The following is a 13,297-nucleotide window of genomic DNA, read 5'->3' as shown; positions in this document are numbered from 1 at the left end:
AGATAACAAAACTTTAATCAAATGATCAGCTCTGAGAAGGTTGTGTGTGAAGCTACTTGGTATGAAAACACACAACCAGTTAAGACAATGACTAAAACAAGAGCAGAATGCATACGTGTGTAAAAGATTAATTTGAAGTGATACAAATTAAACAAAAAGATAAAGACATTTATTTTAGATGAGTATTAACAATTGCAATACATAATAAAAAGCAGGAGAAATCTTTGCAGTGGTGAAAATATATATTATTATACAGAATATTTTGGGCTAATCAATACAAATTCAAAATGTGTTTTATGACTTATCAACTAAACAAAGTAAATAGCATGAATGAGAGACAGATGTATTTCCCACCATCATATTAATCGTTTCTCTGCCAGTTTCTGCAGCATGTGATTTTTCTAATTGTTTCTTTAAAGGCTGAATAAACTTACCTCCTTTTTTTCAGCTTAGCAAAGTGAGTCACGTTTTTTCTCAAAAGCAACTAAACCTCACCACTCACTCACTCACACTCATTGAACACCCCCTCTCATGTGTTCCCATTCTGCTCCCGGTCAGCTGTAGAGATCAGCAGCAGCAGATCTGGGGACAGCAGCTCACTGACTGTCAGCGGGGAATGAGTGAAGACTGAAGGCAGGTGTTTTAGTCCAGCCCTCTCTACCTCCACAGCAGCAGGATCCAAAGATGGTAGCAGCACACACTTCTTCACATTCTTCGGAATCTGCCGAGTGGATTATTTGTCTGGATAAAAGGTATTTTTATATGTCACTGACTCACTGCTGCTCGTTTCAAGCCACTGTGCAAGGGAAGATTGATGGAATATTAACGCGATTTCTGTTTTTCCAGCAGAGCTTCGGCGCTGTGATTCAGGAGCTAAGTTAAGGAGCTTTCAGGAGCTAAGATTTTTGGCTTTGTAGTTTTAATTTCCCAACGTAGTTAAGACTTAATGCTCCTGAGATTGAATTAGGCATCCTTGAAAGGCCATGTCAGCATAGTGTTGCGTTTTCAGGACACGAGTTAATTTGGGCTGCAAACCATGTTGCTGCAAACAAACTAAATGACCGCTGTGAAGCGAGGAACAACAATCTAATTAACAAGGCCACTAACTTTAGGTTTTGCTGTTTGAAATATATTTTTTAACCACTGACTGCATGAATCACTGACTGATAAACTACCCTCCAGCTGCTGCAGACACTGTTACTCACCTACTTGGATTTTGATCAATGTCTAGGTAGAATACTCTGACTGCTACCTAAAACTGTTTGCATACAAGGTACATGCCTAATTTACATTAACAAGAGCATGTTAACATTACAAAAAAAAAAAGTTTATTAGCATGTTACCATGTAATGCTAAGATCATATATGATCTTTATAAAAAGCAGAGAAGGAGCCATATTGACTGCTTGAATAATACATGTACCTGATTAATTGGTACATAATTTACAACACAGTCTAGGACAACAGTGCTCCAGATATGTTGGTGCTAATATACCATACGATTACTTTTTGGACTACAATTCTTGAAAAAAAAAGGTATTTTTTTACGCAGCCTGATTTTGAAAGCTATAAAAACACACTAGGGTTGTCTTTCACATATTTATGAATCATCATCATTTTGCATCACTACTGACATAGGCAGTGTCGCACAACTATAGTGTACACGTCTATCATCTACACAGCAAGGTCTTTGGGTACATGATATCCACATTAATTAATTTAAGTCGAGTCAAGATTGCTTTATTTTTCTCTGGGGAAATTAGTTTTAGACATAAAGGCTGCCGCATAAAAAAACAAAAGGAATTATAATGCAAGATACAAAGTGCATGACAAGAGACAACTGCCAGCATACACAATATGAAGTGCATTCAAATAAGTGCATAATCCCTTATTTCACACCCTCCTTATATTTTGTTTAAGGCATTGCACTAGCTAGATTTTACATTTTGAATTAAAACACTTGGATTGAAAATATTGGAAAGTGAAAATGAGTGTTTTAGGAGCCAAACAGGCAGGGATGTTGGATGCTGCTCAGGTGTAAATGGACCAGAAAGGGTCTGTGACAAACAAAAGGTCCAAAGTGCGTCAGCTTTGAACATCAAGGTGACGCAGTGTTCCAGATGTGTTTACACAGTGACATCCTCTGCTTGGATCTAGAAGATGCCTTTGTTGCTCAAATCAAACGGTTCTAGTATGATCCTCCGTTTCCAAGCAAACACCTGTAGCAAATATACTTCACTTTATTGTTGTCAGATGATAACATATATATTTCCATGCAGATCTTTACAGCATATGAAAACGTATTGGACAAGTGAGCACAAAAACCACAGCTGTTAATATTGCCACATTTTACTAACCCATCTTACACTTTGCAGTCTCACGCTCTGTAACTATACTGTAGGTGAGAAACAGTTGCTACTCTAGGTTAAGTAGTGTTAATACTGCAACAAGCTGCCTCGTGATGAAAACATTCTGTCCTCACTCAGACTCTAAATCCGCATTTTTTGATTTTGTTTTGACTTGGTTGGTTTCCAAATATACACCCTGGCTTTGAAACTCGGGCTCCCACACATCTCTCTGTTGCCCCCCTGTGTACGCAGTGCTGATATAATGCAGGGTAGGCTTACTCAGTTAATGCTATGGGAGTGGACCAGGTGTGATCATTCAGTCCCATCACAAAGAGCAAAGCAAAGAGATAAGGTTGCTAGGGAAGACATGATGTGCTTGGAGAAAACACTTACTGTACTGTGACATAATATAGAGCTACATAAGTCAGATGGTTGTTGAAGGAATGAAGCAAGCAAAGTGTTCCTTTAATGAACTTTGGATGCAGTTTGATTTATGTTTTAAAGGATGGATTCAAAGGTGATGTAAGCTACAGTACAACCACCCACATGTTACATCAGACTCTCTAGATTCAGTGGAACACATTTGGGGCAATGTAATACAGGCAACAGAGGAGTGAGAGGGATAAAACACAACCTGACTCATCTGTTTTGTGATCAGCATTTCTTTCCATGTGATAAACAACAATGTATAGAGTTACTGTAACCAATTTCATACTTATGTAAAAAGTCTCTTTTTATAGATGCACTTAAAACAAAATGGTCAGTGGGCAGCACAGGGAGCATGAGCCAGTTTGAGTAAAGGCTAAAGGAGATAAGTTTCACAAACACTTGCAAAGCTCCTCATAGTCAATTCTTGACTGTTAATGTTGAGCATTAAACACTGAAAAAAAATATTTTATCTCAATCTAACACAGATCGGTATAATCTATTGTGATCTGGGATCTCATTTGATGTAGTTTACTCAAAAGGAAAAGTTGAAGAGACATGCGAGTCTTTGGTGACATTATCATTTTACATTTGACAGCAATGAGATGATCACTCAGCTGTTTGAGTTGGAAAATAAAATGACTCTTCTTGACTAAACTTCCTAAGCTTTACTAGGTGCGGCACAAGAGGTGATAGTTATCAGTGAAGAAAAATTAGTGCTGAACAATTTATGGGTATTTGATCAAAATTACGATATATGAAATATTATGTCTTTCGATTGCCTTAACCATTCTTCCTGTGTTTCTTGATTCACTGTGTTACAGCACACATTTCTTCAGCTTCTAATTTCATGAAGACCACAAAAGAGTGCAGGTGTGGATTCTGACCTTTTTTCGTTACCTCTTTGTTGTACAAATGTTATTATAAGTTATGACAGGAGCTGTAACAGGAAACCAGAATTTAAATAGGTTTCACTCACCATAATTTCTGATGTTTCAGAAACCAGGCCAACGTGCACTGACTGATGGTCTCTGCAGCCTATACTGTAGGTACCTTACAGTATGTACATTTGTTTTAGCAGTCACCTGTATGGTATTCTTTTTCTTTCTCCAGGCCAGCAGAGCGCTCTGGGGAAGATGTTGACATCATTCTGGCTCGCCTGAAAAATGTGAAGGCCTTCGAGAGATTTCACCCCAGTTTGTTGCAGCAGATTTGCCTGTGTGGATTCTATGTGTGCTTGGAGAAAGGCATCACATGTAAGTCAAAAACAGGATCTGAGACTGTCATATTGTAAATCTGGTACCGTACGAAAAACATGCTGATTTAATTTGATTAACTGCTGTGATCATTAGTGTATCGCCAAGGAGACATTGGCACCAGCTGGTATGCGGTCATCTCTGGTTCACTGGATGTCAGAGTTTCAGAGACATCAAGTTATCAGGTACGGCTGATACACATCCATCTTTTGTTTAAGACATGTTCTTTGGTGTGGATATTTGGGCCTAAAAAAATCTGCATTATCTTCTAAATGTTACAGTCTTTCTATGAAGATTTTAATAATTTTGTCCGACACTTGAAATTCACCGTCTAACCCCAAGCTTGTTCGGAGTGTGGGCTGTAAAGAGCATCCTGTTTATAACAATGCTTAATGTTTTTAATACTGCAGCTTAATCCACCTCAGTGAGGTTGTCTAGGAGCTGATTGGAGTAATTTCTCTGCACACTGGAGTGTATCCATTTATGTCACACAAGTGTTCAGGTGATTGCCCGTAGCCTTTGAGAGTGATCTGATCAGTGCTCCTCAAGTGCCTCACACAAAGGCCTTTCATCTAGCAGAAAAAGGACATTAAATTATGCTTAAATTAACGGCATATTTTCTTGCGGTATTTTTGTATCCTTAGTGAGGAATTATCCATGTGTAGCCTCCTCTCTGTTTCTGTTACAGGATGCTGTTACTATATGCACGCTGGGCACCGGCACAGCATTTGGAGAGTCCATCCTGGATAACACCCCCCGGCATGCCACCATTGTCACGAGGGAATTCAGTGAGCTCCTACGCATCGAGCAGAGGGAGTTCAGGTCTCTGTGGGAGGTGGGTTCCTCTCTCTGCTCCATCTGTACTTGTATTGCCCTACATACATTCTCTGGCTACATTGCAGATTGTGACACATATCTGAGATTAACTCAAGGTAGTTGCTTGTATCACAATCTGAAGGGCTGCACGCTAAATATGTCCACGTTTTTGAGTTTGTCTCCCTGTTAATTAAAGACATTAAAGAATACACAAGGTATACCACCAAGAATGTATTGAACTCTGGACTGATGTTAGCCTAGTCATAGATTTCTGTATCTGTGCTGACTCCCCCACACTTTATCAATTAAATAATAAAGTTAAAAAAAATACAGCCTGATTCTGAGGCTGGTATAAAACAGGAATCCTATTAATATAATCACCTGCAATAACATGTTAAATATGGCATTTGGTTTCTTACATATTTTATTGCAAATGTGATTCTTGATGTTATGTAAAGGTAATTGATTGCAGGAAAAAGCCCAGCTGAGTGGATCGCTTAAAGGCAGACTCTTTGTCTAATCATCCTTTATTCTCTGACTTACTCTCTGAGGGGGCTGATGTAAGCCAGGGAACAGCCACCTGTCTCAGTTTTTTCATGTTGAATGTGAAAACCGTGACGAATGGAGCTAAGCACAAGCCAAAGCGTAGGTGGTGTATAGGCAAGGTGCCTTGTTGATTAGTAGAGTTTCAATCATGAATAATTGTTGTGCCACTCTCGAGGAATAGCGTGAGATTCACATTTCTATTAATTTAACGGTCTGAAGTATGTGTAAGCTTTTGACAATATACTAGTTTTATCAGTGTTTAGAAGGTGTATGCTGTCTGAACACTAGATGGAGATGAAGTTCTGAGGAGAATCATTCTGGCTCTTTGTTTACTGCTGTCTTTAATATACGCACTAAATCAGTCTACACATGAATTACACAGATACTCAGATATTTTTAATTAAGCCGAAGTAGTAATACAGTGTACACACACTCTGTTACACAGAATAGTTTTGCAGTAAGTAAATGTATAATCGTACTGGCATCAAAATATACCTAAAATATTAAATGTTTTGATGCTTTATGGGTTCACTTTAATGTTGTAGCTGGTAAATGAGTTTATTTTCACCAGGTAGCTCAATAAAGGAACCAAAAAGTTGTATCTTAACCCATTATAATACATAATTAACTATTTGTTTATTATTTTGTAATATTAATCTGAATCTCAATAGTTAAAGTAACTTAAGTTATAAAAAGAAAGTTGTGAAATAAAAAGTACAATATTTGCCTCTACATTGTAGTGGAAGCATAACATAAAATAATATAAAGTAACTAAAAACAGTACTTAAAAAGACAGTATTCAAGAAAATGTACATTCAGGACAGAAATGTAATGAAAAAATAAATAAATATTGTAATAGTACAGATTTATTTTTGATTAATTTGACGAGCAGTATTGGTTATTGTTGGTCACCACCACACACTCCTATCTCTTGCGTGTTAGTTGTTGGGCTTCACGCTGTGTAGCGACCCCTCTCCTCTCTGCTGGAGCCTCTGCTCTGGGCTGCTTCACTGACAGAGACAGCCCATTTCCTCTGGAGCTGAAGGGCATGAGTGTCCGTTAGATGATCATTGTGTCAGTGCACTGGCCAGCAGCAGTTTGACCAGATACTTACCCTGTCTAGATGTGTGCGGAGGATCACGTGGAAACAATCCTGTGCTACACTTTTCACCTCTGCCCTGAGGCGACCTCTTCAGCAAGGTGTGTTTCGTATGAGACTTTATTGCCTCTGATTTTGCCCGCCCACACTGTTTTTTATTGTCCTTACATCTCCCTGGTCTTGGTTGTTTTGTGATGTATTGAGCGCTGTGATATACTGTGTAGTGATACTGTGATATTCAACTATAACACAAAGTAGTTTCGGCACAGTGTTTCCCAGATATCATGGGAGGGTTTTTCTCTTGAAAGTAAATGGTGTGGTTGCACTTAATTCCTAGAATGTAGATAGGAAATAGCACTAACCCTTTTTGAGTCTAACATTTTCACATATGCAGCTGCAGTTTTGTTCATTCTGATGGTTAATATAGTATGTTTTCTAAACAATAACGTTGACCGCATTAGGTCAATTATTCCTAATCTTGTGTCGTCTTTTCCAGCTCTATTGCTTAGTGGTGAAATCGAATTTTATTGAAGAGTATTTTTCTTGTTACAAAGTTATCACCCACCACTGTATCATGTCCCCCTTCACTTTTTTGGTTATTACTTCATTAGATGTTTGTTGTTGTACGCTGTATAATGGTTTTCCCATTCATCTTCTGGAGGTGTAGATGTTTCTCTGTGCTCACCTTTAATCTGAGTTTAAGATGTGTATGTATGATCAAGATTCTGTCACATCACAACTCAATATGCACCTTATATGCAAGTGCAATAAGCAAGTTTGAACTTTTCACGTCGGTTTATCATTCCTGCAAGCCTGGTTCTCTAAATAAACTTTTTATTCATTGTATTTGCCCTAAGTAGTGTTTCCAGTAGTACTTCACCAAAAAACATGAACTATTTACAGCGTCAGCGTCAATACATGGATCTTCTGTTGGTATAAGTGCTGAGCTGGCTTTGCTTTGCAAGTCGGCCAAGCTGTGACTGAAGGGCTATCGAATCAACATTCACATAATCAGCTCGCTGACACGTAATCGTTACAATAGCCCCAAGAATCTTACAATTTGTTGTTAGTAGAACAGTTTCACCAAATGATTCTTCCCTGCACTGTTGCTCATTTATTCCTCCCAGTATTGCTGCAATGCAGAACAATTGCTAATGTCGTGTCTTGTTACTGATGGCATCAGACTTTATCAGTCAGTTCTCAAACTGGCTCCAACTTCCGACTTCCAGTCTTCCAGTCTGGGTAATTAATTGAAGTTTATCTACATCACACAGGCTTTATTATGTCTCAGCTCCAGCAACAGTGGGTTTCCTGCCTATCCATTCTCTGTATCAAAAATATCTGAAGAACGCAGAGAGGCAGTTTTTCTTCAAATTTGGCACTAATGTCCACTTGGACTCATCGATGAACTGATTAGAATATCGTAGTCAAAGGTCAAGATCACAGTGACCTTACAGCTTTTTTGTTTTTGGAGCTATCATGTCAATGTCAAATGTTTGGCAATTAGTTAACACCATAACTCTGAAACAGATGGGGAAATGTGCTTCCCTTTTTGCATTCCTTTTAAATTTATACAATAATAAAGTCTTCACTACATAAAAGTCTGTACTGACCTTGATGTAAACTGCAACTTTTCTATTTGTCAAAGGAATACAACCTCAAGGCTGTATTTCTAGTTAAAGCTCAAAAACATGTCTCCTTAAACAAAGTTAAACACCCCCATTCCTTCCTTCTACTCCTCTTTCACCTCTTCCTTCACAGATATATCCTGCTTTGGTTGATTTCTCCTACAATACTATACCAGAGTGAGCACAGCTTTGCCCTAATGAACCAATGGATCATATTATTTATTCATGACTGTCCATGTCAACTATTCAGCGTATATTTTTCCTTTTTTCGCCCAAATCTTTTTCAATTTGTTTTAATGTGTGTTGCATGTGACTGTAGTGCATGCCAGTGCATGTATTAGTCTCTATGGTTACCTTTCATGCATGCGATGAACGTTTATTTTCTTTTTTTGCTGCTGACTGCTACAACCCTGGGAGCGAGTAGCCGCGTGATGTTTGTTTAACAGAGCAGACATGAGCCGAGCTCAGCACACACAGGCACGCTGGCCCAAGCTTGGATGGCCTCCTCATCAATTTGTTCTTCCCTTTGTCTCCTGCTTCCGATGAGCACCGGGATTGAACACACAATTGTGATTTTTGTTTATAAGAGAGCTCACGTACCGTCACGTCAGCCTGCGCGTGGCCTGAATACCGCTTTTATCATCTTTTAATGTTTTCTGGAAGCTTTAATATTTTAGATGATTACCCATTGATTTGATTTCAGATCATTAGGGGAAAGTCCTGCAGAGCAACATTGAGTTATAGATGCTTACAGTTATAGGTATTTTTCACGTGGGTTTAGTTCTCGGAGCGTATCTGTTAGGTGCTGAGCAGAGAGTGAGAGGGGGGGTTGTTGTGTCATCGGTCCATAGAAGAAGAAGCCTAGTGGGCAGCCAGTGGTGAAGGCTGATGAACAGGAAGTGGCAGGGACGCAGCGTGCCCTCTGGTGTCTGAGGATTGGGTGGAGGGGGGTTGCAAAACGCAGCCACATGGATCCTCTGGTGGTTCAGCCTCTAAGTAGCACTCCACATTCAGGGCATACTGTACGAGTGCACAGCAGATGTGTGTTGGAAAGAGTAGGAAGATTATATCATAACATTTCAGTTTTTTTATTTCCATACCTCTGCTCATATAGCTGTTAGATCATCAAAAGCACATAACACGAACAACCTGAAAAATAAAACATTTAAACTTTAATTGGCCATGCTGATTTCTATTATCAGCTCAATATTTGATACTTAATTCAGTCCACAAGGTGACGTGTTTCGAGGAAATTATAATCAAAGAAATACAATGGTCTTATTTACATCAACCATAAACATACAAAATACCAACACATCTCTTAAGACAACGTGTCCAGAAGATAATATAATGCTGAGCATGAAGTCATTCAGCTGCCATACAAATAGATTTCTCTCTGATTTATTGCCCATATATCCGCTGTGTTTATGCGTTTACACATTTGACAAATACTTTTGTCATTTCACTTAGTTGATCTGTTTCTTCAAGTCAAACCACAGCATGCAGGAGCTGTCTAAACTGAATTTAAACCAAACTAAACAAATCCATCATATCATTTCAAATCAAATGTGTTACTGTCAGGCAGAGTAAAGACGGAAAAAGGAATATGTTCTTTCTGCAGTGCTTTATTCCATCAAATTGACATCCAGAATACATTTTGTAAAATTGCCTTATCTTTAATTTGTTCCTGCTCAATACAATCCTTTATTCCATCAAGAATCAGGATGAGCAAAATAAAACATTATTTCCCATCACAAGCTGTTTACTGTCAGGAGTGTAAAGCGACAGGAAGTCAGATTTAAAATGACGTGATTTAATGACATACATCAATCTATATCTGGACTATTGACTCTGTGTGACAGCTATTTATTTATTTTTATACTTTTTGATGTTTTCCCCTTTCTTAATATTAAAAATGTAGGTTTCTCATAGATGAAGAAATAATAATAGATGAAAGTTAAATAAAAGCAAACACTGAGGTTATGTTTTAATAAGGCTCAAGGCATCAAACATGTATGATAGTTAGTCACCTTTGGAATAAGACATTTACAAAACCCATAAACTGTGCTACATTTTACATTGTTTTGTGATATAAGGCAATATATTGTGTTAGTTGTAATATTTTGTATCATATAAGGATTGTTTTTTCCTAGTTCCAAAGGCTGCATTTCACTACATCTGTCAGAACATTGAGTAGTATTTTTTAAGAAATATTGGTAGAAAGTTTCAAGAACAATTTAGCCATCAAAAAAACATATTATAAGCTTTTGATGGTTTGATTTATTTCTTGGTTGGAAGTGCTCAGGGAGTTTAATGCAGCTGTCCTGTTGCTTTTATACAGAACAAGGTCACAGATAAGAAGCCATCTGGTCTGTGTCCTTGAGAGGAAGGAGATCAGTGATAGGAACAGGATACTGTTGTAAAGTTAGGAACTGGATTGGATGCACAAAGGAAAATTCACACGTTTAGATAAATGCTGCCACTTTGTTCAAAGACACAGAGTGAGACAAAAGAGAGGGAGGGGGTGAAGAGAGAGAGCAATATACATTATATATGTATAAAGAGAGAGGGGAGAGAGGATTGGAGAGAAAGAGAAAGAAAGATGGATGGAGAGGAGGGAGAGTAAGAAAGAGAGATCAAGAGAGAGGGAGGGAGAGATAGAGAGAAGAGAGAAAGAAAAACATGAGAGCAATAGAGAGGGAGGGGGAGTGAAAGAGGAGAGATGGAGAGAGAGGGGGAGAGAGGGAGAGAGGAGAGATTGAGAGAGAGAGGGGGGAGACGGAACGATAGTAAGAGCAATAAAGAGGGAGGGGGGAGAGAGGGAGAGATCCAGCATGTTCCCTTGTGTGACTGGAGTTAAGTAATCAACTGCTGCTCAGTGTGTGTCGGGCTGACGGAGCGGCTGCATCTCCATCACTGTGTTGATGTGTGTGTGTGACCCATGACTCTCAGAGCTGGACTTACAGGAGTGTTTGTTGTCTGCCCGATAAAGAGGAGGACCCCCCAGTCTCTGACAACAATAACAGGCTGCATGGGACGCTGGTAGCATCTTTAGGTAACCTTTGTAAACTTTTTTGAAGATCATCTGTTGCATGAGAAACTCTGGTTAAAAGATGGGTCAAAACAATGCTGGAGAGAAATGTGTATAGAAGTGTTTTTGCTGGTGTTACTGGACTTACTTACTTTCAGGATATTCAGATATTGCAATTCAAATGTCAACATAAACATGCAGTATTTTCCTCCTTGCTTAAAGTATGATTTAAAACAAACGTTCTTTTGATATTCTTTCTAAATGCTTCTGTTTGGGGAAAATAAATCTGAAGAGACAAATGAAACTTTTATGAGGGGTTTTTTCTCCTAAATGCTCCGTTAAGTAGCCTTAAGTGTGACTGCCTTGAGAACAGTTTGCACTATGTCGGTTATGTAATCTGGGGTGAATTATTCAAAACACAGAAGAGCAGTCATGCACATTAATGTTCACAATGCAATAATGTGTTCAAGCATGAAAGACAGAGGAGGAGCCTGAAGTGCTCTGAGATGACTTGATTAAGATCTACACTGATGTGTTGATGTGGCAACAATAAGACTTTTCTCTGAATTCAATTGTAACAACATGTGCACCAGATATAGATATGGACTCCCTCAATGGTGACAAGCTTTACAGATTACACATTTTTGTTTTGAGAAGGATTAAGAGATTATATACTCCTGCTGCTGCAAACAGTGAAGTCAGTGTTTGAGAGCAGATAAGCATTAACTATTGACCAAGCTTCACTGGAGGAAAACAGCATGGCACATCTGTTATTAAACACATTTGTAAACCTTATTTTCATGAAAGGATCAAATCTGTGTGGCGATGAAGGCAGAAAAAACTCAAACGACGGACATGTGTAACTGACAACTGTATTATCTTTTTAATTTAGACACGGCATCTATTGCACGTCCGTCTGTCCTGGGAGTGCTAAAGATGTGCACAAGTAAGATATTACAACACTGTAAATCAATTCAGCTTTAAAATCATTTCACATTAAAAGTATGGGTCAATTATGAATGACTTGAGATTATTAACACTATATTTAAGTGACTTGTATTGCTTATAATAATTCTTAATTTGCTGAATTTGAACGTTCACTCTGCTGCTGTTGGCGGGTACTGTATTTACTGACATTTGTCATACCTAAGTGAAGAATACAAATGTGTTTCTTAGAAATAAAGCTGAGATATTCTAATACAGTCATGCAATTAGGAAACCAACGTTGCCAACGTGCTATAGTCTACGTCAACACTATAGCCAGGTATTTTTCATACAGCTTTTTACATGTCACAATAACATAAATTCAAACGCCATAGGCAAACTACACTAAAGTTGACATCCAAATACCCACAAAGTAATTTTAATATGTTTAAACATGGAGAAACGTTACTCTTTGGCATCACCCTGAGGTCAAATCAGTCCTCATGTGTTGTTGTGTTGTGGATCCACTTTGAAAAATCTATACATTCTAAAAAGTTGAATCCTTAAGCATTTCATGACAGCTTTAGAGAGTTGTAATGATGTGAATGTTGTGAAAAAATAATAAATTTGATATTCCTTTATCACTGTCAGATAGTCTTTGCACTACGTGAGCCGCTAAAGATCTAACATGAGGTCTTGCTTCTCTACTATGAGAAAATAAATGTTGCTGTCTGTTAGTAATGGATTGTATGTCTGGTTAAAATGTCTTCAAATGGCTTTTTTGTTGCCTTTTAGATGCCTTGTTTTTGTAAATGTTTTATCACCATTGCGTACATTTCCTTGAAGGAACAGATCATAATCTTGAGATGGAAATTAGTTTGAAGAACTCAATCATTTCTAAGAGACTGAATCAGATACTCTAAGCTGTCTGACTACACCATTGTGCATGCTGTCTGAATGTCGGATTAATTGACCCAGTTGAAAATGCCTTTAGGTGTACGCGTGCTTTCCATCCGCGTGTAGAGTCAGAAACATTGGGACCACTTAGACAAAAAGTGGATGTTCTGTTCAGAGCTGTGTATGTGTGTGTGTGTGTGTGTGTGTGTGTGTGTGTGTGTGTGTGTGTGTGTGTGTGTGTGTGTGTGTGTGTGTGTGTGTGTGTGTGTGTGTGTGTGTGTGTGTGTGTGTGTGTGTGTGTGTGTGTGTGTGTGTGTCCGTGTGTCC

At 38.4% G+C, this 13,297-nt stretch overlaps 1 protein-coding gene across 1 annotated transcript; it reads left to right on the top strand.

Annotated features, from left to right (window-relative positions):
* Positions 1 to 543: 543 nt before the first annotated feature.
* On the top strand, positions 544 to 4,961 carry LOC104948291 (rap guanine nucleotide exchange factor 4-like; the record flags this gene model as incomplete). The annotated part of the gene is made up of 5 exons (XM_010774488.1): positions 544 to 752; positions 3,598 to 3,646; positions 3,887 to 4,029; positions 4,126 to 4,214; positions 4,718 to 4,961. Coding segments are annotated over exons 2-5 (499 nt in total), but the record flags the coding sequence as incomplete, so codon positions are not given.
* Between the last annotated feature and the right edge of the window lie 8,336 nt (positions 4,962 to 13,297).

Source organism: Notothenia coriiceps, unplaced genomic scaffold (genome assembly GCF_000735185.1).
Source record: "Notothenia coriiceps isolate Sejong01 unplaced genomic scaffold, NC01 NC01_scaffold00014021, whole genome shotgun sequence".
Lineage (NCBI taxonomy): Eukaryota > Metazoa > Chordata > Actinopteri > Perciformes > Nototheniidae > Notothenia > Notothenia coriiceps.
This window is presented reverse-complemented; position numbering and strand designations above follow the sequence as displayed.